The sequence below is a fragment of the Candoia aspera genome, chromosome 4 (genome assembly GCF_035149785.1).
Source record: "Candoia aspera isolate rCanAsp1 chromosome 4, rCanAsp1.hap2, whole genome shotgun sequence".
NCBI lineage: Eukaryota > Metazoa > Chordata > Lepidosauria > Squamata > Boidae > Candoia > Candoia aspera.
In genome coordinates this window covers 47893870-47921662 of record NC_086156.1, presented here as the reverse complement: position 1 = coordinate 47921662, position 27793 = coordinate 47893870, and the positions used below count along the sequence as shown (strand labels likewise).

The 27793-nt window shown below is 40.9% G+C and overlaps 1 protein-coding gene across 1 annotated transcript in view; it reads right to left on the bottom strand.

The window, feature by feature from the left end:
• The window catches only part of DPY19L1 (dpy-19 like C-mannosyltransferase 1), a 71242-nt gene extending 55797 nt beyond the window's left edge, over window positions 1-15445 (bottom strand). Inside the window, exons 1-5 of the mRNA XM_063304048.1 lie at window positions 15027-15445; window positions 4526-4594; window positions 3518-3542; window positions 1162-1249; window positions 196-333 (exon numbers count right to left, since the gene is read on the bottom strand). Coding sequence (XP_063160118.1) covers window positions 196-333; window positions 1162-1249; window positions 3518-3542; window positions 4526-4594; window positions 15027-15414 — 708 coding nt within the window. The 5' untranslated portion in view covers window positions 15415-15445. The remainder of the gene's footprint in view (window positions 1-195; window positions 334-1161; window positions 1250-3517; window positions 3543-4525; window positions 4595-15026) is intronic.
• Between the last annotated feature and the right edge of the window lie 12348 nt (window positions 15446-27793).

Here is a 27793-nt window from a genome sequence, read left to right as displayed (position 1 = left end):
ATGCATTACATGAAGCCAAGATCTCATGTTTATACTTTCACTTCACACTTGAAAGTCCCTGGATGACAACAAAATTTACTTTTTAAAAGCTACATGTAATTCTGTGTTGAAATTATTATTTATTTCAATGAAACTTATGCATCTAATTATGTAATAGGCTAATGCCTAAAAAACATTAAATAAAAAGTGGCTTACTTCTGGATACAGATTAAATCTTTTCAGTGTGTTTATTACAAGAGGGTATTCAGTTAGATTGTCATTCATAATCATCCAAACTCCACTGTAAAATGATGGTGCTTCAACTATAGTCTTGAAATAGGAATAATAGAGACCCTAAAGAGAATATATTTAAACAATAGCTTTATATAATTTGTTACAACATTAAATACAGTAAATAATGTTTATTAAATTGATTCAACTATTTATAGATCAGAACTAGAAAAAACAAGAATAAAACAAAATACCACAACAAGTTATCTGTAATGCAGCATGAAACACTGAAAAATCAACACTTGCTTAGTTAAAGTGTTTAGCTAGAGCTGGAGGAAAGGCAGGATATGAATTTAAAGAATCAATCAATACATTCATAACTGGCTTGTACTACTGTTATGAGGTGCTGAATTCTTCTTAAATCTCCCAAACAGTCTAAATCACTAACCCAAAATAACTGGATCTACATTTAGCCATTACCAACTTAAATTCCATAAATTCTATTCCAAGCATAACTAAAATATATTTGAAATATATGTTATTGAAAGGATAAATATCTCTTATAGCTAATATAGCTTATTTATTGAATCAATTTATTTATACAATGTATAGGGTGCCCGACTCCCATTGATTCTAGGACTAATTAATACAGTAAAGAGCTAATCTAAAAAAGCTACACTTATCTGAGAATTTTCCAACATCAGTAAAAGAATCTGTGACAAGTATTTGCCTTAAAAAAGGAAACTACAAAGACTAAATATTAAAATAATAGAATAAAAACAAAAAATATTTCTAAATCATCTAAATGACTGCTATCTCTTTCTGATTCAAGAAGTCACTTTCATGGTAGTTTGCATTAAAAAAATTCAAAAATAGCGTATTATTTGATATCCTTATTGTAGAATTAGTATGGCTAAAAGTAATAATTTCACTTAAATTATAAGTTCTAACCATTTCAGTTCGAAATGCCATTTCCCGTTCCAGAGTTGAAAGATGTGAAAAGTGACGATCGTTTTCAAAGAGAGTTGTTATATGGTACCTATTAAAAAATATACATATATGGCAATTAATCAGAACATGGAGCCATTAATTTATGTTTGTAAATGAACCCTCAAAATATACCAGTCTGAAAAAAATTACTAGCCTGAGTTTTACCCTTGAATGGGGTTATCAGCAGAAGAATTCACATCCCTCCTCTACATGCTTTTAAAGTGGGTTGCTGGATGATACTCCACCTCTCCTCCAGGAATCCCTTGGGTTTTATGCTAGTCACAGAAATGCAGAATACTGCCATGGGAGGAGTAGAGCATTCTGTTTCTTCCTAGTGAGTCTACTCACCTTCATTACAATCTTTTGCACAATTTTTTACAGTTTAGGTTTGCTATAATGCCTCATATACTCTCCACAAATTACCCCCATATAAGAAAACAAACATGAAATATACATGATGTTCAGAGTTGTGCAAGTAATGAATACATTACTTCTATAGTTTTCTTTATTTTAAATGTTTAACACATGAAGTAGCTCTAATCAACATGGAGGTTGCTATCCTAACTGAAATATATTTGGCTTTAGAAAACACCCCTGCGCAGCGCTTTCTGGATTAAAATGCAAACCCACAGCATTATGTTTAGAGCTACCGAGATAGCAGCAACAAAGGCATAAGGTAAATTAGAAAGCCTTTTGGTTTATCTCAGCGTGAAATAATGCGTTATTGTTTACTGCTTCAGATACAGTCAGGCAGCAAGGTAACAGCCTCTTTTTTCTCTAGAACCTCATACCCTTAAATTTGCATGTTTAACGATCAGTTTGAGAACTGAATGTCTTCCCTCTAATATCTTCCTGAACAACAGTAATAGTACAACAATAAGCTAATGTTATACTACAGAGACCAAACCATGTTCTTTATTGCTTACTATTCCTAAACCACCATTTTTTAAAAAGAATATAGAAAAACTCTAAAATGAATTGAAGGTCCTGCTACTCTTTCTTTAAAAAAGGATTTGTTTCTCTGTATTTGAAATGCACACATGAAACTTTTTCCTGACCTCATTTCTACAGCAACTACAGCTTTTGGCTAATTAGGAGAACCTGTATACTTCATACTTCTAATGAAGCAACGGAATCCATAAACAATATAATGATAGGAAGTATTGCAGGGACATCATAGGTAAGAAGAATCCAGCCAATCGTGAAAGAGAAAGACTGAAAATATGAATGCAATTGAAAAAAATATAGGGTAAAGAGGGGAAGCCTATTATATGATTGTCCTCAAAAACACAGAGAAACTGAAATGAACTTTGCCTAAATCACATACAGGCAACTTGAAGGTTGAATGCAACCTAGGCCACATGCAGCATTGAGCTAGTAGTGACCTTCCCACAAATCCACTAATTTGGAGATAATTGCCTCCTTCTCTCCGTTGACTGGCACCAGAAAGAACTGGGGACTGGCAGGCTCCAAAGCTACTTCCAGTGCCAGCTCAGTAAGATCTAAATTCATCAGGAGGGATGTTTTACCCCGCTTTCCCTGCATACTGAGAGGAAGAGAAAGCTGAGTGAATATGGGTGGTGTTAGGAGAAAAAAACGGACTTACAACCAGTCCTCAAAGTTTCAACTGTCACAGCATCCCTGCAGTCATGTGATCACAATCTGGGCACTTGGATGCCTGGCTCACAATTATGTCACAGTGAGCTGCATCACATGAACACCTTTTGCAACCTTCCCTGCTCGCTTCTCACAAGCAAAGTCAATGGGGAAGCTGGCAAGTTGTCCCGATAAGTTGGTCCTGCCTTTTCTCCCAAGGAGCCCGCTATAGAGAATGAGATCCCAGAGATCTCATACACCACAGCACCCTTCCCACCCCCCCGCATTCCAACCTGCCTGCAGCCCCAGCCAACCTGCCCATGTTCTCTAGCACCCGCCTGCAGCACCTGTGCACCCCCCACTCCTCACCTGGGACTCCCACCTCTTCCCACTTAATGATCTGCACATCCTAGGGTTATGACAGCAACCTGGACTGCCATCACTAAGCGATGCAGTCACATGACATCGCACTTTACAACTGCATCACTTAGTGATGGCAATCCTGGTCCCAATTGCCATTGTAACCCAAGGATTACCTGAGGCGGGAGGCCAATCTGAAAGAGGATGAGGGGGAAGGTGCCCAAGCCCTACCCATCACTGCTTTACAACCTCTGATCTACTACCATGTGCTAATCTCAAGGACCTAAGAGGTAAATTATAGAGATAAGCCACTGTAATTGGACTTTGATGAAGCATTTTTGTCTTCTAATCATAAACTTACCAGTGAAGGATTCCTGCAACTGCAGCTGTTAAGAAAAATAAAACAGAACATAGCACTTTAATTATTTTTAAAGTCGTTTTTTTAAAATGTAAGCCTTATTAATTGCTGCATATATATGATAGCTCCAAAAACCTAGAATATTTCTCTACCCAAGACATGCTATGTTTCTATAGAATATTCAGACATTCCTACATTTTATTAATTTCAGATATATAACTGTACAAGTCAGAGTGAAACAGATCAAATAGACACTGACATTATTCCATCCATATACTGGTTCTTCAAAAGTATTAAGGTGCTATATTTAGGGTACATCTAACAAAAAACTTCTTATGAAGCCAATTTTATATAAAAAAAGACACACAAGAGTATCAGTGCAACTTCTGCTATGGTGCAGGAGCAAAAGAAGAAACAGCAGGATAGACTCAACAATACATAAAGTCCATGAGAATGCTGTATCTTATTTTAAAACTTATACTCTGGGTATATCTTTGTAATAAAAGTATGGAAAATCTCAAATGTATAATTTCAGGATCTATACCTAAAAAATCTAAGGTTAATACCAACAATCATTATCCTTAAGCTATTGTCTTTACTTCTAACAATTCCAAATATAAATGCAAGTTTATACAGTTTATTAATGAAATATGTAGATTTTTATATCACTTGAAAAACTGAATTTTTATTTTGTCATATATTAGACCCCTTAACAACAAGATTTAAGATGAAGGTGCCATAAAACTCATTGTATTTTTCTGTAAGAGACTAACTCAACTACCATGTGAAAGTATTATTTTACAGCTTTTTAAGAAATATCCTTAACTTTATATACCTAAGTAATCTACTTGCATTGTCTCTGTGAAACCAACAGGGTATCAACATCTGAATCTCAGTCTGCAATCTTATATACTCTAACCTCGGAGTAAATCCAAATGAGGTCAATTGGACTTACTTCTTTATAGACACCTGTAAGATTGCATTAGAAAATAAGAAATGTAAAATTCTCACCCATTATAAGTGTAAGCCATATTTTGCTATCTGTTCTTGTAATAAAGACTCCTGTTTCTCTCAGAGTATCTATTAAAAATTAAAATAACATATTATCATTCAATGGAATTTATAAAATGTATTTAAAAAATTGCTCCAGCAAAAAAGATTACTATATTTAGAAAGCTGTTTTATATGTTTTTGCTTCCTCATATTGAATCCAGTCCTTTCCCTCAGTAATACCAAAAATGAATTACTACATGTAGAGTCCAAATTTTGTTAATATTAGTAACAATTCATTTTTTTTTCAGTAGGATGATATATCCTTGCTCCTGTTCTGGAAGGCCCTGAAGACATGGTTCTGCCAATGGGCCTGGGGACCCCAAGCTGCTTCAGAGCCAATTCGGTGGCTGGTATGAATGTGTTTGCTGCCACCAGGGGGTATCTATTGTGTTTTTATGGTTTTTAATTCTGTAAGCTGCCCAGAGTCACTGTGTGTGAGTTGGGCGGCCTTATAAATCTGTTAAATAAATAAACAAACAAACAAATAAACAAATAAATGAGTTGGGAGCAGATTTAGCTTATGTTTAAATGCGATACAAAAACAGACTTCCCTGGACTCTTTCTCCCATCACAATGCTTCCAGCCCTCCCTTCCCCCTCAAATTCTACACTGAGTGGAGAAGACTCTTCTAAATCAGAGAAGACTAGGCAATACTATGCCATTAATGGAAAGGGCTTCCTCCCATTTTCCCTCTTCCTATCACAACAAAGCCTACTCCAGGAGTATGTGGGCACCAATGTGCCTGAAGAAATCCCACTAAGTGCCTATTTGGCTCCCTGCCTGCACTTGACTTTTTAGATCTTTCAAAAATCATTTTAATTAAAAGAGGGAGAGTGTAAAGGAATTAGAGATGTCCTTGGTGAAGGAATGTATGAGTCATAAAGGGAAAAGAAATGGCAACTCAGTCCTGGGAAAGTGGAAACTGTAAGAAACTCAAAGTAACTCCACCTTGATACTATTTGGTATAAGCTGGGGCAGAGCAAAATTCTGATAGGCTTTCAAGATTCAAAATTCTGGTACTGTACCCTACTAAAATAAAGCAGCATTCCTGCAGTGCTGGCCTACAGTACCTCAAATGGCTGACAGGGAGGGAAGCTGGTATGTTACAAAGCAAAGTGTCAGCCTCCAACATAATCTTTATTTCCAAGAATGTATCCTGGCCCACATCTTCAAAAGCTTTCTTTGAAAATAAAAACAATAGGCTGCTACAATCCAGTGCTTTGTTTGAAAATATGTTAAACTGCCCAGAAATAAAAAGAAGATATGTAGAGTATGACAATCTTGCAGGAGGGGGACTTAGCAGCATTGATAGGTAATACTGTCATTAATTGACTCTTTTTAGTTATATTGCCAAGAGCGCCATTTTGAGAATGGGAAGACCACCACCTCCAGCCATTTTGCAAGAATGTTCATAATATGTTCTCAAAATTCCAAATATTCACTATCAAAAAGGATGGGTTCTAGCCTTCTCACTGCTCTGACTCTGATGCATTAAATTTGGAACCATACCATAATAATTTTAGTACAGTCCTTTCACTCATTGCAACACAATTTCTGGTATAATATGTATGTAATATTATTAGTTAAATTTAAATCTAGTTAAGAAGCTTATGACCTATCTTAGGCATGTGTATATATGGCCATATATAAATTCTTAGCATGAATATGTTCTTGGATAAGCATGCACAAGACACAATCTTATGTATATATTTCAACTATCTTTATCTTAGGAAGTTAAAACCACATCTTTAGATATGCTTATATCAGCATGTGGAGATAGTTTGAAATAGCAGAATTAATATGTTATTGTTTTTAATGGGGTGGAAATGTGGTACTTGCCATAAGACCTACATTAGTGGGTGGTAGACCAACCAACAATAGCTTTTCATTAAAAAAAAATGGAGAAATCTTTAAATGTGCAAATGCTGGGAGATTTTGATTATGTGCCATCAAGTCAGTGTCGATTCTTAGCAACCACATAGATAGATTTTCTTCATGTTCCCTAACTTGGACCTTTTAGGTCTTCCAAAAATGCACCCATTGCCACTGTAACTGAATTCATCCACTTTGCTGCTGGTCGTCCTCTTCTTCTCTTTCCTTCCACTTTTCCTAGCATTAGATCTTCTCCAGGGAGCTAAGTCTTTGCATAGTATGCCCAAAGCAGGATTGATCTATCTATCTATCTATCTATCTATCTATCTATCTATCTATCTATCTATCTATCTATCTATCTATCTATCTATCTATCTAATTTGTCCCTGCCCATCTCCTCCCGTCAGTGGACTCTGAGTCTGATCATTTGTGTCTCCAGTGAGAACTCTGAGTTGATTTGTTTGATAATCCATTTGTTTGTTTGTTTTTGGCTGTCAATGGTACTCTCAGCAATCTCCTCCAACACCAAATTTCAAAATCAATACTCTTCCTATCATGCTTTTTTAAAATAATTTTCATTGAAAATTTTATCAGCAATATTAAGAATACAAACTAAAATAGAACAGAGAAAAGGAAAAAGAAACAGAAAAGTGAAAGAAGAAACTAAAAGTGCAATAAGAAAAGAAGTTGAAGAAAGTAGGGAAAAAAGATAAAGATACAAAGGTACAAAGATGTGGCTTTTGATATTCTACACAGCAGTTACAAATACAATTATATTTTAACCTCTCTCTCTAAAGTTACATCATGACTTTCTTTTTTCTATAATCTATCCTGTCTAATCATCAAAACTATAAATAACAAGTTCATTTTTTTCATTTTTACACAAAACTCTATAAGGGGTTCCAGTCACCAATAAATGTAGATATTGTCCTTTCTCTAATCAAATAAGTCAGTTTATCCATCTCAGGAAGTTCTGTCAATTTCACCAACCATTCCTCCATCCTATCCTGCTTCTTCAAAGTCCATGTTTTGCCTCTATGGAAGGTCACAGGGAATACCGTTGCTTGCGCTATTCTGATCTTTGTAAGTATAGGCACATCATGGCATCTGAATATCTTTTCCAAGGCTTTCATGGCTGCTCTAACAAGCGCTAGTAAAGGTAAAGGTTTCCCTTGACATTAAGTCCAGTCATGTCCGACTCTAGGGGGCGGTGCTCATCTCCGTTTCAAAGCCAAGGAGCCGGCGTTTGTCCGTAGACACTTCCGTGGTCATGTGGCCGGCATGACTAAACGGAATGCCGTTACCTGCCCGTCGAAGCGGTACCTATTAATCTACTGTAATGATTGCCCTAGCCCCAAATACTCAGACTCACAAGAGGATGCTGAATGAAATCTGATTTATTAAAGTACTAGAGACAAATACAGAGAAAGCTGAGAATGAGCAAAAGCGCGCCAAATACAAACTTAAACCCTTGCTTCAAACGTATCCCGCCTCCCGCGTAACAGCCCCGCCCGGCACAGGTGCTAGCAATCGTCAGAGTTGCTAGCCTGGGAAAGTAACCTTGAGCGCAGTAGATAACCCAAATACATTCCAGAGCAAAGCCAAAAGATAATCGTTCCCATCCTCCCTAGACAAATGAAACACGCATCCAATTAATGACATGCGAAACGTTACGATGCATCAAAGACATTGAAACGGCGCACATGACATACCGCCTCCCTAAAAATACCCCTAGGGACCAGGTTTCGAGGGATAAGCGGAGTGGAAACGGGCCACCAGAACCGGGGAAGCCACATCTGGTGCAGCGACCCACTCAGGATGAGGGAAATGCTTCCAACGAACTAAATATTGCAAAGTATTGCGAAGGCGTCTAGAGTCCAAAATTTCTTTAACTTCAAAGTGTTGCTGACCATCAATCATGATGGGGGTGGGGGGTGGAGGTTGCCGATGCCAGCGATCAGAAGGAATAGTCGGTTTGAGTAAGCTGCAATGAAAAACAGGGTGTAAGCGTTTAAGGTTATGAGGCAAGTCAAGTTTAAAAGTCACAGGGTTAATCTGAGCAACAATTGGGAAAGGACCCACAAATTTAGGTGCCAGTTTCTTTGAAGGTTGCGCAGACTTGATAAACTTGGTAGAAAGGTATACCGAGTCCCCAACTTGGAATGCAGGTTGTGGGGCTCGCTTCCGATCAGCATACAGTTTATAATCTGCTTGTGCATCAGCCAATGCCTTTTGAATCATTGGCCAAGAGTCAGCCAGTTGTGTTGACCAATCATCTGTAGTGACTGTACCTGCAGGAGGTTGTGGGAGATCAGTGATAGGTACAAAGTCTTTACCCAGAGCCACCCGAAACGGGGTTTGTCCAGTGCTTTGATGCACTGCATTGTTGTAAGCCACTTCAGCAAATGGTAGGAGGTCTACCCAATTGTCCTGCTGATAATTCACAAAAGCGCGAAGGTACTGCTCTAGAGTAGAGTTAACCGCCTCAGTGGCCCCGTCCGTCTGAGGATGCCAAGCCGTGGACAGGGCTTGCTTCGTGCCTAACAGCTTGAGAAAAGCCCGCCAAAACTGTGAGGTAAATTGTGTACCCCTGTCCGAAATCAAGCGGGAGGGACATCCGTGTAGCCTGTACACGTGTACAAGGAACAGGCGGGCCAATTGACGTGCTGACGGAATGGACACGCAAGGAATAAAGTGAGCCTGTTTGGAAAAATAGTCTTTGACCACCCAAATGACCGTTTTGCGTTGGCTGGGTGGGAGCTCTACAATAAAATCCATGGAAATTTCTTCCCAAGGGGAAGAGGGGGTTGCTACCGGCTGCAGCAGTCCTTGGGGCTTGCCCACCTTGCGCTTGGACATTGCACAGACAGTGCAGGAAGCAATGTAGTCTTTGACATCTTTGCGTAATGTGGGCCACCAGAATTGCCTCCGAACGAGGTGCAGGGTTTTCACAAACCCAAAGTGACCTGCGAGTTTGTCATCGTGTGAACGTGTTAACACATCTTTCCTGAGGTTTTCAGGAACGTAGAGGCGGTCGGATTTCCAAGCGAAGCCTCTGTCAAAAGTAACAGTGTCTTTATTCGCAAGCAACCAAGTATCAGTTTTTAGCTCTTTTAGAAACTTTTGTTGCAACTGGGAGGGAATTGACAAAGTGCTTGGCTGAGCAGCGCTTGTGGTAGGCGGTTGCTGCGCGCGCGTTTGGCTTCGCGTCACAGCCTGCATGCCCAATTGGGGCGCCGTCCATAGGGTGCTTACCACATCTGGCGCCGCCCCAGAGTCCTGAGGTTGCCTGGACAAGGCATCAGCCAAGAAGTTCTTTTTCCCCGGAATAAATTTGAACTGAAAATTGAATCGGTTGAAAAATTGAGCCCAACGAACCTGTTTAGGGCTCAGTTTTCGAGGGGTACTAAGAGCCTCCAAGTTTTTATGATCAGTCCATACCTCAAAGGGATGATTTGCCCCTTCCAACAGATGCCGCCAAGCTTCTAATGCAGCTTTTACTGCAAATGCCTCCTTTTCCCAAACATGCCAGCGCCTCTCAGTCTCGGAGAATTTGCGAGATAGATAGGCACAGGGTTTGAGGCATCCTGCCTCATCTTTTTGCATCAACAATGCTCCAATAGAATAATCGGAGGCATCTGCCTGTACAACGAAAGGCTTTGAGGGATCAGGATGTTGTAAAATGGGCTCTTTGACGAAAGCTGCTTTCAGCCGCTCAAACGCCGTTTGACAAGCAGGCGTCCACCTCAACAGCGCTCCGGGATTCTTGACTCTCCTAGTATCTCCCACCCCTTTTGTTCGAAGCAGCTCCGTTAGGGGCAAGGCAATCTCAGCGAACCCCCTTATGAACAATCTGTAGTAGTTGCTGAACCCCAAGAAACTTTGAAGTTGCCTGCGGGTGCGGGGACTCTCCCAGTCCATGATAGCCTGCACCTTGGCAGGGTCCATTTCTATACCTTTATCAGAAATCCTATACCCCAAGTAGTCAATTTGGGTCTGATGAAAGGCACATTTCGATAGCTTTGCATACAATTCAGCAGATCTGAGTTTACACAAGACTTTCTTTACCAGAGCTACATGCTCTTTCATGGTTTCAGTATAAATCAACACATCATCCAAATACACCAGTACACCTTTAAACAGATGTTCATGCAAAACTTCATTGATTAATTGCATAAATACCCCAGGAGCCCCAGCCAACCCAAACGGCAACACCTTATACTGGAAGGCTCCCAACGGGCAATTGAATGCAGTTTTCCACTCATCACCCTCCTTGATTCGTACACGATAGTAGGCTTCTCTTAAATCCAGTTTAGAGAAGATCTTGCCCTTGGCCAGATGTGACAACATGTCCTTTATCAATGGCAAGGGATATTTGTTGGAAATTGAGACGGCATTTAATCCGCGGAAATCCGTACAAAGTCTCAAGGTGCCGTCCTTTTTTGGGCGAAAAAGAACCGGCGCCCCCACGGGTGAATTCGCCGGCTCAATAAATCCGCGCGCCAAATTTTTGTCCACAAATTCCCTCAACAGAGTCAGTTCCTTTTGCGTCATGGAATAAATTTTTGGTTTAGGCAATTGAGTGTTGGGCAGCAGTTCTATGGCACAGTCCGTCTTTCAATGGGGGGGCAACTGGTCAGCTTCCTTTTCACCAAATACATCAGCAAACATCCTGTACTCGGCCGGCAAGCCTTCCAGAGGAGAGGCCGGGTAAGGCGGAGTCGCAGCTGCCGCAACCCCCACCATCTCCTCTGGGGCACCCTTCCCCTCTGCCGCTTGATAAAACCCATCCCTAAATGTGATGGTCCGGTAAACCCAGTTTATTTGGGGGTTTTGCTGCACCAACCATGGTACCCCCAACACCACCAATGGTCCCCCTACGGGAGCCACGACAAAAGACAACCCTTCCTGGTGACTGCCCAGTTGCAAGGCTACCCGCCCTGTAAAATGGGTGACCGGTTTGCCCCCTGCCATGGACCCATCCAATTGAGTAAATGCGATGGGTCGTTGTAAAGGGAAAGTGGGGAGCTCCAAAGCTGCCACCACGTCAGGGTGCATCAGACACCGGGAGCACCCCGAATCAATCATGGCCCATACTTCCACCGTCTTGACTTGGGAGCCCAATTTCAATTTCACCATGAGTATGCGGTAAGTGCCACTCACCGATGGAGGCTCGCGCCCATCCTCTACCACCTGCCCAGCGGCGCCCTTTAGAGCAGGTGGCTGGCGTTTCCCGCCGGCTGCGGGATTTCGGTCTCCCCTTCTATGTCGTAAAACATCATCTCGTCTCCCTCGGTCTCAGCCACCGCAGCTTTCTGTTTCCTCGGCAACGCAGGGGACTTCGCCGGCGGTTTTCCGGGCCGTTCCTCTACCTTTGCCTTCGGGCATGCTGCCACTCGATGCCCCTCCTTACCACATCTCAGACACAAGCCTTTTGCGTACCGCTTCTCCCGCTCCTCGTCCCAGGGTCGTTGTCCCGGTTTCCCCCCGGTGGTCGATGGGCGGCTGGGTTTCACCTCCCGCCCCGACTTGGCGGTCTTCCGCTGGGCAAAGATCTCCTGGGCATGTTCAGCCCTCCCTGCCAGCAGGATCCACTCATACAGCGTGTATGGGTCGTCCCTCCCCAGGGACCAGCGCAGCACCTCTGTAGTCAAGCCATCTTTGAAGAGCTCGATGATGGTTGCTTGGGACCAGTCATCCACCTTCCCAGCTAGCGCTTTGAACTCCAAAGCATAATCGGCCACTGATCTGGACCCCTGCTTAAGTTCCTTCAGGGCTCGTTTCGCTCTCTCCTTTGCTAAGGGATCCTCGAAGTGTTGCTTCAACGCCCAGAGGAACTCCTCGAGATTTTCCAGTTCAGGCGCTTCCGACTGGCACATCTGGACATACCAGTCTGCCGCCCTCCCTTTCAGTTTGGTGGCAATGGTGATGATTCTTGCCTTCTCCGATTGGAAAACCGCCCCCCATTCCTCCATATAGGCTTTCGCATTCGTCAGGAAGAACGAGAGTTTGGTCGGGTCTCCATCAAACTTGACAGGGAAGTCTCGCATGCCGCCTCCCGCCGGGCTGCGCCCCACCACCGGTTCTGCTGCGGCTTGTGCTTCCCTGGCTCGGGGCGGCACGGGGCCCCGGGGCGATCGCCCGGGCGATGCTGCGATTTCCATCTGGACCGACTGGTCCCCTTCGCGCCTCCGCACCACCCGTCGCCGTTCCGGGGTCAGCCCCTGGGAAGAAGGGGTTGAATGCCTCTGGCTTGATTCCTCCCGGAGCTCTCGCAACGAGGTTACATCCAAGCTCAGCTGTTTCAGTATAGCCTCCAACGAATCCATTTTAGACTCCAGCACTCGGATCCGATCCGGAGTGGGTGAGCCCTCCGTTGGCTGCACCTGCACCACGTTGGGGGATAAGGGGTATCTCTGCCTCCAGGATAGGCCCCCCGCTGCTGTGGCATCTCCTCGGGTGTCATCCCAGGTGAGCAGCTCGCCCGGAGAATTCACGGTGGTTTCCGGGGCCGTTTTCAGCCCCCCGGCTTCGCTCTCCGACTCGAAGCTCGCCTCCTCTCTGATGGCGGACAGCTCCCCCCCTTGGGACGGTCGGCCGGACGGCCTTACGGTCGAGTCCGGTTCCCCTTCCTCCATCATCACGATGTCGGGTTCGGTCATCGCGGGCTCTCTCCCTCACAGGTTAGACGCGTGTCTTTCCTGGACAGGGGCCAGCGGAGTTAGGAACTGAGATTCTCAGCTTTATGTAATGATTGCCCTAGCCCCAAATACTCAGACTCACAAGAGGATGCTGAATGAAATCTGATTTATTAAAGTACTAGAGACAAATACAGAGAAAGCTGAGAATGAGCAAAAGCGCGCCAAATACAAACTTAAACCCTTGCTTCAAACGTATCCCGCCTCCCGCGTAACAGCCCCGCCCGGCACAGGTGCTAGCAATCGTCAGAGTTGCTAGCCTGGGAAAGTAACCTTGAGCGCAGTAGATAACCCAAATACATTCCAGAGCAAAGCCAAAAGATAATCGTTCCCATCCTCCCTAGACAAATGAAACACGCATCCAATTAATGACATGCGAAACGTTACGATGCATCAAAGACATTGAAACGGCGCACATGACATCTACTCTCATTTGCATGTTTTCGAACTGCTAGGTTGGCAGGAGCTGGGACTGGCAACCGGAGCTCACCCCATCTTAACAAGTGCTAGCCTGCAACATATTGTTCCTTTACTGTTGATGGTTGATTCTAAGAAGCAGAAGCTAGCTACCACTTTGATATTTTCACTAAGGCTGCTTGTTGTACCTGTTGTCAATAGTTCGGTCTTCTTTATATTTAATTTTAATCCCATTTTTTCAGTGTGCTCCTTAACTTTTATTACTAGGGCTAGCAGATCCTTTGCATTTTCAGCTATCAAGCTAGTGTCACCAGCTTAACACTGGTTGTTGATGTTTCCTCCTCCAACTTTAAAACCAAACTCATTTTCTTCCAATTCATCTTTCGTTAATATCTATTCCGCATATATGTTGAACAAATAAGGGGAGAGTATACAGCCTTTTCTCAATCCTTTGCCAGCTTGGAGCCAGTCTGCTTCACCATCTTCTGTTCATACTGTGGCTTCCTGACTTGTGTATAGGTTTCACATAAGGACAATGAGATTTTCTGGGATTCCCATTTTTCTAAGCATATTCTGCAGTATGACATGATCAACGAAATCAAAGGACTTTCTATAGCAACTTCTTTTTGGTATTTGCTGGTAGAAGGGGTGCAGGAAATATATGGCCTATTGATAGGAATGTTTGCCAAAAGTTTAAGTGTCTGAATCTGTCCGCTTTGTTATATGAAAGTGAGAGTTGGGTATGTAAGGAAAAAATACGAAAGTACACTGAATGCAGTGCAAATGGGTTACTCAAGAAGTGCTGTACGGCAAAACAAAAGGAGAATGAACGGGTAACAAATGAAACATGGACTGAATACAAAAGCGAATACTGTACTGGAATAGATATGCCTGCATGTAAAATAAAACGAATCAGTTTCATTTTTATCCTTAAAAGTTTATGTACAACAGCATGCTCTTCCTACCATCCCTTCTGTCCTCAGTTAGGAGTCCAGGACCACCGAAAAGCACGGTTTGGGCGGCGGGGAGAGGAGGGGAATCCCCTATTCAACATTCTTTTCATTTGGTCAAACATCTGAAAAGTATTTTGATAAAATCCCGCTCCGCCCCCCGGGGGCAAACCAAGGACGATGTATGTTTAACTCCCCACTAACGGAAGCGCCAACAGCAATCAGAAACTCCTACGGACTGACTTCAAGGGAGTCCCGTGAAAGCGCGCGGTGCAGCCTGATCCTCACATCCACACAAGCGGATGATTCGGAAAGAAGCACCACTAGCCTGCAGCCTACCCTCACGTGAGAAGAAGTTCCACCGAACTCCGTTGCTCTCACCTATTCCGAGAAGGCAGGCAGAGATCGGGCTGCAGGAAGTACATCTGCCTGAGTCAGGGCTCCCGCGGCAGAGTCAGCCCTTCCTCCGTTCTTACTTCTGCACTCCAGGCCCTCCGACCCCCCACCCAAACGGTCTCTCACCGCGCAGCCAGTCTTGCCATTCGCCGAATTCGTGGGCCAAGCGGTTCTGCTTCTCTTGCTTCTGATGGTCGCCCTTGGCCCCTTTCCTGCCCGGTCCTCCCCTCTTCATTGCGTGGGGAGAGGCCCCGCCGGGAAGATGCCTCCCCAGCGACTGTTGCAGCCCGCGGAGCAAGAAGACAGCGGCGGACGGCTCGCTCACAGCGTCTTGGCTGGCGCTGCGCTCAGGCTCCCTGTCTCCGCTCCGGCCCTGCTGCTTTTCTTCCTGAGGTGGCAGGCGCGGAGGAGAAGGAGGAGCTCGCCTGCCGCGGTTGTTGCCCCCGCCGCTGGCGGGATTGAGAGGCGGGGACTCCTTGCCTCCGCCTCGCCTAGGCCGGCCCGCCCTCCTCATTGCCCCGAAGCAGTAGACGGGGAGCCAGGCCCCAAAGGGGCAGGCGGGCGGAATGGGAGGCGGGGTAGCCCACTGATGCTGGCCTTCGGGTTCAGCTGAGTGGGCTGGGTCGCTCCCCCCCCGCCGAGAGTGCGGACGGTTCTCGTGGACGCGGGAAGGTAACGGCCGAGAGAGGAAACGGTGTGCGCCGGCAACTGTCCACCGGAGCACGCGCCCAGCCCTCGCGGGGGCGGTGACGCCCCTCTCGCACATCCTGTTCCTTCCTTTCCAGCTGCAGTCGCGTCCCAAACTATTGCTTGCTTTGCAAAACGAGAGGCTGGCTATCGCTTTTGGGGCATGTGTGCACGACGAAAGCCCCCTTTCCCATGAGGAGTAAAGAACGCCCCCCTCCCAGTTCTGGGGGAAGAGTGTTATCCTTACAACAGGAATCCACGTCTTTTGGGGCCTCATGGGCTCATTTAGCATTTACAGAACAAAATGGCTGGTTAGATATCCAATCACAAAACACTCATTTACTAGAAAGCCGCTCCTTGCCAGCCTTCTTAGGCTCGGCTCTCACCCTGTTTCCTACTCCCTACCTTGTCCTCCAAACAATGCACTGAATTCTTTAGCGTACAGCTTCCCCCTCTTTATTACAATGGAAAAATAAATGAAAACATGGGAGGTCAGGGAACCTGTTTGGCACCAAGGGACATGCACTTAGCAGATTCCCACTCCGCAGATGCCACCTTGGGGCACCTGTTTTACAAATAGCTATCTTGAGTACTGATCTACTCACCAGTGCCAAAAGGCAGGGTATAAATGATTTAACAAAATAAAGGTTCCCCTGCAGTCCTCTGACTAAAATTCTGGAGAGTCCCTTCTAGCCAAACTTGACAATACTGATTTAGCTCAAGCAATAGCTGTGTTATACGATTAAATGTGCTCATGTCAGATTTCTAAGAAACAATAACTGAGAAGCATCATTTTTAATTTCACATAACATATTTTGTAGACTTTTTCCTGCTCTAGTGTGGTAGGGACAGGCAAGGTTTATTCTTGGAGCACCCTATTTTATCTTGTTCAACCAATACTCCAAAGCAGGGTTTCTCAACCAGGGTTATGTGGAACCCTAGAGTTCTACAAGAGGTCACTAGGGGTTCCCTGGGAGATCACAATTTATTTTAAAAAGTACGCTTTTTAGTCCTTTCTCCAGTTCCCCAGTTCTTCCTAGTGACTCTACTTCTGCTATGTGTATGGGAAGAGTTCGGTTTTTTCCCCCTCCATCTTCTCCCTTGTTTCAAATGGGTCATCATACATACAGATTTGTACTGTTGTGTCTCTGTGATCAACAGACTTATCTCATTAAACAAACCAACAGAGAGGTAGACAAAAGGTCAGATTAAACACAGACCCCACTTCAGTCAGGCAGTTAGCTAATGCTGCAATGGTGCTCACAGTAAGCTACACAAATTCAAATTTACCCTTCACATCTGCATTCTTACTAATGAAGGCTGGTTGAAAAGAGCTGATAATGGGTAGCCAGCAGTCTTAAGTAGCCAATCAGGGAGGAAGGTAGGCTTCAAAATGAGTTTGCTGCCAGTACTTCCTCTTCTTCCACAGTCCCTAAATTAAAAAGAATAAAGTCCATGCAACTGCATAGTGTATGCTTTTAAAAAATGCACTTGCATGTCCTCCCAATCCAAAACCAGTCTGCCTGGTCAGATTCCCTTGACAGACAACTAGTATCATTAAATGCTGGATTAAGCCAAAATGTGGCTAAGGCAACTTTCTTTGGTCCAAGCAACCACCAAGTCTAAATAATCCACTTGAAATTACCAGGAAATTGCAGTAGCCTGGTAGTGAAGTTCGATTTACTTTATGGCCATCTATATCCTAAGTCAACGAACCATTCAAGATTCTGAAGGATTGTTTATACTTCAAAAAGAAATCTAATTTTGGATGTACTTAATTCAATAGCTTTGAAGAATCACAGAAATCGTATCAAATTTGCTTATTTGTCTGTTTTTATAAACTCAGCAATTCCGTCTACATTCTTGAAGCTTTTTCCAATTGCCTCTGTCCTCTGGTTAACAATGTGTACAAAGAAAGTTCAGTGTCTTTTTTTGAAGGCCAAACTAGTCATTATTATGAAGTGCCATCTGCTTTTTTTTTTTTTTAGGAATCTATCCTTAACCTGCCTTTCATCTACGTAGCCCTACAAAAGTTAGTAAATAATCCTAGCCTCTTCTGGCTAAGCATCTAACTCTAGATTTAATAAGCTTTGTGATAAAGACTTTTTCTGTAGATGGTTTCACGGAGATGTAAGGAAGCCTTTCTTATTCTGCCCCACCCACCCCGGCCACCTTTCTTTTTTTTAAAAAAAAAGCCAATTGCTGCATATGTTCATGCTTTGCAGAGTGAGAAGATTTAAGGACCCTTCCTCATTGGAGAAGAGATTTTCCCAGAATTGGCTCTGTACAACGAACTGCTTCATAATCCAGAGTTCATAAAACAACATCTTGTATTTACTTATTAACTGACTTGGAATGTATAATCACTAAGATAAATTGAAATCCTTACAACATCCATAATACATTCAAAAAATAGAAAAAATACCAGTTAAACATGAAAACAGTAGCATTGGTAAAGTTAACAGTCCACATTAAGTGATCATGAATATTCAGCTTATCATTCCTATTTTTATACTGAATTTGTTTTAAAAAGACGAATCTATAACACCATAAAACTTTACTCTAAAACTTACTTTGCTTAGGAAGAATTCTTTCTGGCTGGATCGATCTCTTGGAATGGCATTGTTGAACCACTGCATGGATTTCTAAAGAACACAGATCGTACTGTACATAGTTCTACTGTATTACGTAGTTAATAGGGGGACTGAGGTTTTTTTCACATTAACAACAAAAAGCACAAATATGTCTAATGATTACTGTGACACACTTGATAATAATATTTATTAATTGTAATAATACAGTATTAAAATTAATTTATGTTTGTTCAGTTTGCTGTGTGATTGTTAGGCGATTATACATAAATATAACTACCGAGAACTGAACATTATAAAATGTAACAAATTATAGAATATAATACAATGTTTCATTGTGATTTTTAACAAATATTTTTAATGAATATTTTTAATGAATATTGTTATCTCCCATATTGACTCTTGCGATGCGCTCTACATGGGGCTACCCTTAAAGAGTATCTGGAAGCTTTAGCTGGTCCAGAATGCAGCCACGCGGGCTATTTTTGGCACCCCCAGAAGGGCCCACATAACACCTTTGCTGCGCAAGCTGCACTGGGTACCAGTTTGCTTCCAGGTTCAATTCACCGGGCTTGGGGTGGGGAAGAGAATAGTCATACTTGGGGTTGGCTAGTGTCTTGAAGTGCTCCTCCTACGCAATGACTGAATGAGATCACAGCCATCTGGATTTTATTTATATTTAGTAGCTGTGTGTAATTGTTGTATAGTGCACTTTTATACTGGAATTTTATTATATATTTATTGTTTTGTTGTTGTAAACCGCCCAGAGTCCCTCCGGTGGGAGGAGATGGGCGGTGACAAATTTGATAAATAAATAAATATTTTCAGTGTTTTTGTAATATTTCATAGATTTTAATTGTAGTGCACTGTTTTGGGTCTGTTTTACAGAACGGTGGTATAGAAAAATAAATGGAGAAATTATAATTAAATGAACAAAAATACCACAATCCTCTGCCTAGAGAGAACTGAATTATTTATGGAAAAGCTATGGAGACTTGCCTGTGACATTTCATACTGGAAACCCTACTTAAAAAGCCAAAACATTGAGATGTGTTATGCAAATGATCAGAAAATGCTATCATCACAAATAAAGTAAAATAGTATTTAAATAGCTATATGATATAATTGTCTACAGCATGTATTATTCATTTATTTACTTCAAGTCTTTTGATGCAACTTTTCAGTAAAACTTCTGGAATTCTTTCCAATTCATTAATAATAGCATCACTCTGGTCTTGTAGTCAGAAATCAGTAACATTTCAAACTGCGGCTGAACTGCCTATCCCCTAGAGGTGGTTAGGTGAATCTTTTTTTCTGGAGTTTTTTTATCCATAGCACCCAGCTAGACCCAGTCCATTTTCAAACTGAATCTTCCTTTTGCTGACCTATCTCCCCATACCAAATTTTGGCCCAATTCTATTCTGTTTTCAGACAGTGATGAATATGTAGGCAGGCAGAGTCCAGAGCTGCTTTACATCATTTTTCCAATATTCCATTGCATTAGAAAGAATAAAAAAGATCCCGTAATGGCATATAAAAATTAATACTAAGAATTTTTCAGAAATGGTGTGTATATACGTATGTATGTGTATATATCTATATCTTTTGGGGTAAGCAATGTTATGTAATTTTCAGCCAAAGGATAAGAATTAGCTGACAGAATGATGCAAATGACAGTTCACAGTATCAAGAAGGCACTAGACTGGGGAAAGCTGGAGAGAATCACTATAAGGGTGCATATATAAATCATATCAGTAAAGTAATAAAAAGGATCTTATCACTCTCCTTGTTTTTTTTATAAAGCGCAGAAATGTGGCAAGACCATATTTTATGGAACAGCCTCCTTCCAGAAGTTCAGATGGCATCATCTTAAAAGGCTGGGAATAAACTTGTTCTGTAAAATAATTTGCTGCTTTTGAGATTGGAGTTTGCCCCTATGGTTCTTCATTGCTTCTTTGCTTTATTATTATGGTTTTATCTCCTATTTTTTATATTTTACTGTAAGTTTTTGTCCTTTATCTGTGTTGTGAACTGCAAAGAGACGGCTTTGATTATAACATCTCATAGCAAATTAATACTCAGTAAATGGTTTCTGTACACGCAACTTTTTATGTGGAGGACTGGATGTACTCATTATCCTCTGTGACACAGATAACATTTGTCTATAGTACATGTTCAGCTCTGGCAAGCAGATACGACATTTCAACATCTGGACAAAATCAGCCTGAGCCTTGCAAAGATTTTGTTATAGCTATGTCATTGTATTATACAAAAATGTATTCAACTCAGAAGTGTCTTCCAGTGGGGACTGAACAGCAGTGTCCGCGGGCTCAGCAGGCAGAACTGACAATGTGGCAGTTTTTTTCTTGAAGCCCAGGAGTGTTTTTCTGGAAAAAGCAAAACACCTGGAATCACCCCATCTGTCCTCCGGATGGCTGCTGCAGCCAGAAGATTGCAAACCGCGCGTTCAACCGGTAAGAGCTGCAGGAGGCTGGGATGTCACTATTTTCCACTGTAGCGTTAAAGGGAATTAAGACTGGCCACCCCATTTCTAAATCACCCAATTTAAATTTCTTTTAAGTATGTGTACCCTAAGAGAGGCTTTTTACAGCAGGGAGAATGGTGCTTATCATTATTTTTGGGATTAATTTTTTTTAAAAAATCACTTTAAGTTTTGGACTTTGTTTTCCCTCCAAATATTAAGGAGGATTGAGAGTAAATAATTGTCTCTGTTTTTATTTTTGTATTAAATTTTAAGATATTAGCATTTTCTTACACATTGAATGGGCTGTTTTCAACTTTCAGTTTCTACTTCTACTTTCCCTGGGAACTGTGCATATCTCACATTCCTGAACTCTTTTCATATCTTTGACTTTCGCTGGTTAAATTCTTAGGGGGTGCCGTAATCTACCGCATGAAACATGGAGGATTTTAAACAGATTTTCTCTGACTTCCACCAAGATTTTAAACAGATTTTTTCTGATTCCTACCAAGTTTTTATGCAAGACATTCAGGACATTGTGGAAAATATGAGGTCTAAAATGTGTCATCTGGTTGCGGATGTCATGGATGAAACTGAAGAATTTAACAGTGACAGAAATTTCTCTTCTAAGTGAGATTGGGATTTCTGTTGAAATGCTGAATGCAGATCGGATAGTCGAGTTGAAAAAATTAAAGGGAGAGATCAAGTTGCAAGCCATAAGTGAAATTGATCTTCTGATGGAATGCCATGGAAAAGAAGAGGTTATTATGTATGGGAGGTCTCCTGAAGAGAAGTCAGAGTTTTTGAGGGGCGTAGTTAGGCTGTTTGATTTTTCTAAGGAAAAAGTTCTACACATTGTGGGGATATGTAAATGCTCTGGTTTATTCTGAAGTGGGATAAGGGTTTAAGAATATTTATCTGGATTCCTTTTAGGGTTTGGCTGGTTTCATTTATCTTTAACAATTTGGATTAAGATTATTAAGATATAATAAAAACATAAATGTCTATTTGGATAGTTTGGGGGTTAATATGATTAAGATTATTAAAATTGTTGTATTATCAAGTACAATGGCAGACAATTTATATGTTTTTTAGTCTGATCTTTATTACAGTAGACAGAAATGTATATAATAGTAGTAGGAAGGAAATAATTAAATAAATGTTATTGTTTGGGGGGAGTTGATTAGGAGGTTTATATAATTTTTTCTTTTTTTTCTTTTAATATAAGGGGAGGGAGCAACTGTATTTAGTGATTTTTACAATGTGTCAATGAAATGATTTATAGAAATAATGTGATTTCGGTTTAATATAGAGTAAGGGACTGATTATGGAAATTTTTGTATATCCTTGCTAAGTCGGAAGTCACCGCTTTTTGTAACTTAGAAAAATTTTTCTCTTGTGTTTCCACACTTTTTTAGTTTTTCCTCTTTTTTTCTTTGTAGTTTTTTGTTATTCTGTAGCTTTTATCTTTGCTTGAAACTTAATGAAATTCTTATAAAAATTTATTCAACCCATGAATTAAAATGAATATCTTTTTTAATGAAAACTTAACACGGAAAATTATGTCTAGCTTAAAATAGTTACAGACAACACAATTGGCAGATATTGTTTCTACCAAAAAGATTATCTTTAATTAAGATAAATCCACTGCTGCCGCCACCACCACCAGAACAGCAAGATGAGACGGGGGGAAAAATCATCTGTGACTATTGTTAAAAAATTGGGAAAAACCTAGGTTTTTCTCTCATACTTTTAAGATTGTTGTTGTTGTTTATTCATTCAGTCACTTCCGACTCTTCCTGACTTCATGGACCAGCCCACGCCAGAGCTTCCTGTCGGTCGTCAACACCCCCAGCTCCCCCAGGGATGAGTCCGTCACCTCTAGAATATCATCCATCCACCTTGCCCTTGGTCGGCCCCTCATTTTATTCCTGTGTATTAAAATAGCACTGTGTGACCAATAGGTGGCACTGGGAGTATACAGAATGATTAGTCCAGTATTTAAGAAATATGTGTTCCCTCTTTAAATTATCTTGCACTATTAAATATAGTGAAATATATAACTATATAATATATTAATATGATTCAGTTATGCATTTCAGAAAACAGCTCTTCCCTCTACAGATTAAATGGCTGAAAAATCATTTCAGTTTAGTTTATTATGGATTTCTCATTAAGGTTTCACATTTTTCCACAATATATAGCATACCAATAGAATAACTTTATATTCTTTTCCTGAAGAATTGGGACTTCTTAACCAAGGGTAAAATAAGTTTTCCCCCCTGCCTCTCCAAATCAGAGAACTTGAGGACAGAGAAAAACTTAATGGGCTTCTTCAAAAGGAAGAGTGGCATATCAACTAGTAAAGGTAAAGGTTTCCCTTGATGTAAAGTCCAGTCGTGTCTGACTCTAGGGGGCGGTGCTCATCTCCGTTTCTAAGCCTTAGAGCCGGCGTTGTTACTTCCGGGTCATGTGGCCAGCATGATGACATGGAACACCGTTACCTTCCCGCCGAAGCGGTACCAATTAATCTACTCACATTTGCATGTTTTCGAACTGCTTGGTGTGCAGGAGCTGGGACGAGCAACGGGAGCTCACCCCGCCGCGCAGATTCGAACCGCCGACCCGATCGGCAGCTCAGCGGTTTAACCCGCAGCGCCACCGCGTCCCTGGCATATCAACTAGTCGGTCTTTTAAAGGATAACTCAGGCTGCTTATATACCCAGATTTAGCATTCTTTTAAAAGAGCACTAGACTTTTTAAAACAGATCTAGAGAATACTAGTCCAGTGTTGCACTGAAGGTCAATTTTAAACTGGGAAAGAGAGCCAGGCTCTGCCAGTTATATATTACTGATAATACCAGTGACTGTATTACAGGCTTTTACTGCTTCTGCCAATAAGGGGTTTTGTGTGGCCATACTTTTATTGCCTTTATTGGTGTGAAGATGGCATCATTTTTACTACTCTATGAGCTACTTCCCAGAGTGGCCGACTACAGCCACTTGCTGCCAGCACTGTCATTCTCTTGCAGCAATAACTGAGGATGGTACTTGCTCAATATCAGCTGCTGCCTCCCATCTCACCTTGGGCCTCTCCTCCATACCTGTGATCTGTCAGCTAGGCTATTATTGATGTCTCAGAAGAGTGGTGGACCTGCGTTCAGAAATAGCTTGGCTAACAGGTCACAGGCCTGGAGACTTTTCAGCTGGGGAACTTCATTTGGCTAAACCAGCCATTCTAAGCACCTGCCCACACATGCTCAATCCCACCACTTATTAAAAATAGCAATTGATGGTCACTTCCCCTGCTCACAGGTGATACTTAGGGGAGAAGAAGCAAAGTCAGAGGAATTTACCAATAGTTTTCTTTAACTTGAGCCACATTAAAACAGTAAGGACAGCACCATTCTCTGACCTCACAAATGAAGCAGAAAAGAGATCAGCAACAAGGGCAGCATATTTATGCTGACATACAGTATTTTTGTGCTGTTTCATCGACTGGACAATGACATTTAAATGCCGCCATCAAATTATGGCCACTGGTGAAGGATAATGGGTATTACCTAAGACCTGTAGAAGCTTAGTTTTATTACGCTTGATTATGTGTTTCCTTAGGTTCTGTATAGGACACAGAATATTGGACTAGCAAAATTTTTGTTCTGATTCAAGGCAGCCATTCTAGAATGTGTGTCTTTGCATTTTATCAAGCATCCTTTCATTTCAATAAAGCCCCTTATAAGTTTTTTTTTTAATCCATTCAATTGTGTCTGATTCTCTGAGACTGCCTGGACAAGTCACTGCAGATTTCTTGGCAAGTTTTTTTCAGAAGTGGTTTGCCATTGCCTCCTCCCCAGGGCTGAGAGAAAGTGATTGGCCCAAGGTCACCCAGCTGGCTTTGTGCCTAAGGCGGAGCTAGAACTCATGGTCTCCCAGTTTCTAGCCCAGGGCCTTAACCACTATACCAAATTGGCTCTTTTATTTCAACCACTTATGATACTGTAAGTGGTTGACAGCTATTCCCTCAAACTCAGCTATACAACCTCAGTAGAATAGCAATGCCACCTAGTGGCCAATGTTAATAAAAGCTGCTGATTGAAGAGCAGTGATAAGGTAATTTGATTTTCATCTTTAAAAGCAAAGTGAAGAAAACCCATGACTGACAACCCATTCCAATCAAAAGCTAAAAAAAGAGAAGCAGTATTCCTGCATGCATGCTAAAGTATAAACAAATCAATTAAATGTTACAGTTATGTGAACTCAGGCCCTTTCTTTAGTTTATGATTCAGTGTATCATATAACTACAAGAATTGAGGCTCACCGTAAAACATAGTTGAATTAACCATGAGTAAGTATGTTTTGCTGACCCAGTTTCTGAATACTAATACAGATAGTCCTCAGTTTCAACAGCAATTGGGACTGGAATTGCCTTCACTAAGTGACGCGGTCATAAAGCACAACATCACGTCATGCCGCTTCTATTTTTAAAACAATAATTTTTATTTAAAAAATTTCAAAGATAAAAGATAAACATAATATAAAGTAAGATTAAAGAAAAGAAAAAGAAAAAAGTGATGTGAAGTGAAAAAGTAAGAAAAATGTGAAAGGAAATACAAATAGAAGGAAGAAAAATTATATAAAGAAGTGACTTCCAATCTTCTTTACAGCAGTTACAAACTTACCCTCTCTCCTCCTTCATTAAAATTACATCATTATTCTTCCTATAATCAACCCTTTTTTATCAGCAAATCCAAAAATCACCAGTTCATTTTTTTTTCATTTTCAGCAAAAAGTCCATAAAAGGTTTCCAGTCTGTAATAAAAGTACTTGTTGTCTTATCCCTGATCAAACAGGTCAGTTTTCCAATTTCTGCGAGTTCCATCATCTTTACAATCCATTCCTCCATTGTGGATATTTCAGTATTTTCCATCTTTGGGCATACAAGAGTCTTGCTGCAGTTACAATATACAAAACCAATTTTCCATAGGTATTTTCTGGTTGCTTATCCATAGGACCCAGTAAAAGCAGTTCTGGTTTAATTTTTCCATAAATCCTTTATAAAACAAAGCTTTATTTCCACTATATATATTGGGGCATATATCCCCAATATCATGATCCTGGTTTCATTCAAATTACTTTCAGTCCCCACATATCTGCCATGGTCATCAGTCAATATCAGCTTTGGTTGTAGTTGTGGGTGTATGTACAAAACAACTGCATTTTTCTTACTTGTCCTCGTTGAAATAAATTGACTCAAATTTTTATAAATCAAATATTTTTTAACTTTCTTCCTTGGGTGTGTTTCCTGTAGACAAATCACATCTTGTTTCAACTTTTTCAAATAATGAAATACTTTTTTCTTTTGGGGAAAACATTTGCCCCATTAATATTCCACGTTAGGCATTTAAAATCCATGTTTATGCTGTGAACTTAGAAAAGTCGATGCCTGTCACACCCAATGTGCTAGTCTCTTCCTCAATCTTTTGCTGTACTTGCTGCATAATTCCTTCTTCTGGATCCACTTGCATCTCCTCTAATGCCTCTTTAAACCTTTCAAAGAAGTCTCTTGCCTTTTGGACTGAGTTAAGTCAGAACCTCTGCTGCTTAAAAGTTAAAATCACTCCTTCCAATTTATCCTAGTGAAATGGTATCTTTTTCTGTTTATCAGTCAAAGAAGCATATTCTTTTCTCTTACGCAATATTCTGATAGGCATTCTTGGCTGCCATCATTAAGCGAGGACCTCACATGACGGGAATTCTGACATCCTGCTGGCTTCCCCATTGACTTTGCTTGTGGGAAGTCGGCATGGAACATTGGAATTCTGCACATCTTAAATTTGCTGAAGTTCAGAAACACTGCTGTAAGGACTGTTAGTGAAATTCTGGAATTTACTGAATGATTTTACCCACTGACCTCTCTGGAATCCTTGATTTGAATAGCTTTAAAAGGAAATTATAAATGTCAGTGAATCATGATGACTAGGACATGAAACAACTCTATTTTCTTACTCCATTGTTGTTGTTGTTTACCCCATAGCATGCAGCCACCACCAAATATGAAGTGATCCCTCTCATCACTTTTAATTATAGCTGCCCCCCCACCAAAAGTGCACCACAGACATCAAATGTCCATGGATATCCAGGAGATGAGAATGTTCAGAAATGTGAGGGCTAGCTCACCAGATAAACAACCAAGTCAAGCTAATGGCTGCATTTCTTAAATCTATTCAGGTTTAATGCAGAAAACCATGGATTTTGGGAAAGCACTGGGGGGAGTAGGGGGGAGGTACAAGTCTTGTACCTTGCAAATGATTTAAATCCTAAAACATGAAGTGCAAAGTTCAAATAATACATGCTCTATTTAAAAATCCAAGTATTTTAATGAAAGAAAATGAATATCCACACATTTGTACTTATGTACAATTTTGTGATATATAATCATTTTAAGCTGTTTATAAATTGTTTTAAGCTGTTTACAAATCACCTTTAGTGCTTCAAATAATACATAATGTTGACATATTTTTGGCAGAAATAAATATATTGCACTTAAAAAGAAAAGTTTTTTTTTGTTAGGTGTTGCTTTCCAATTTATGACTCCTTTTTGCATAAAACATTTTGCCATTACCTTCCATATACATACCGACACACATCATTACATGGTGAATGTGCTCACACAGTTAATTAAAACAATTTAACACAGCAATCAAGAGACTGGTAATACATTCTGTTAAGAGAGACCATCTCCAGTTTCCATACATTGAAAATCTTTCCTCATATTTCTGGTGCTACAGTATGAAACTAAATGCTAATTTAAAATATGTCAGAGATAAAATACAGCAATCTGTATTTTGTGTCTAAATTCCTTTAAAAGAAGTTAATAAACACATGTATCGATTTAAATCATTGCTTAGTATAAAAAAAATTCAAACCCTGACATTTTTGACCAAAACCTGAAATAATTTTATTACTATCAAAATACATGTTTTCCCCATTAAGAAATGGGAAAACACCAAAACTGTATTTTGTGCAACAAATGAGCAACAAAAAACAAAGAATTTGACTTCACAATAAAAGAAAGCTGCAATAATTTAAACAAAACTGTTTTCAAACACATTAATCCTAGTTCACCATTTTCA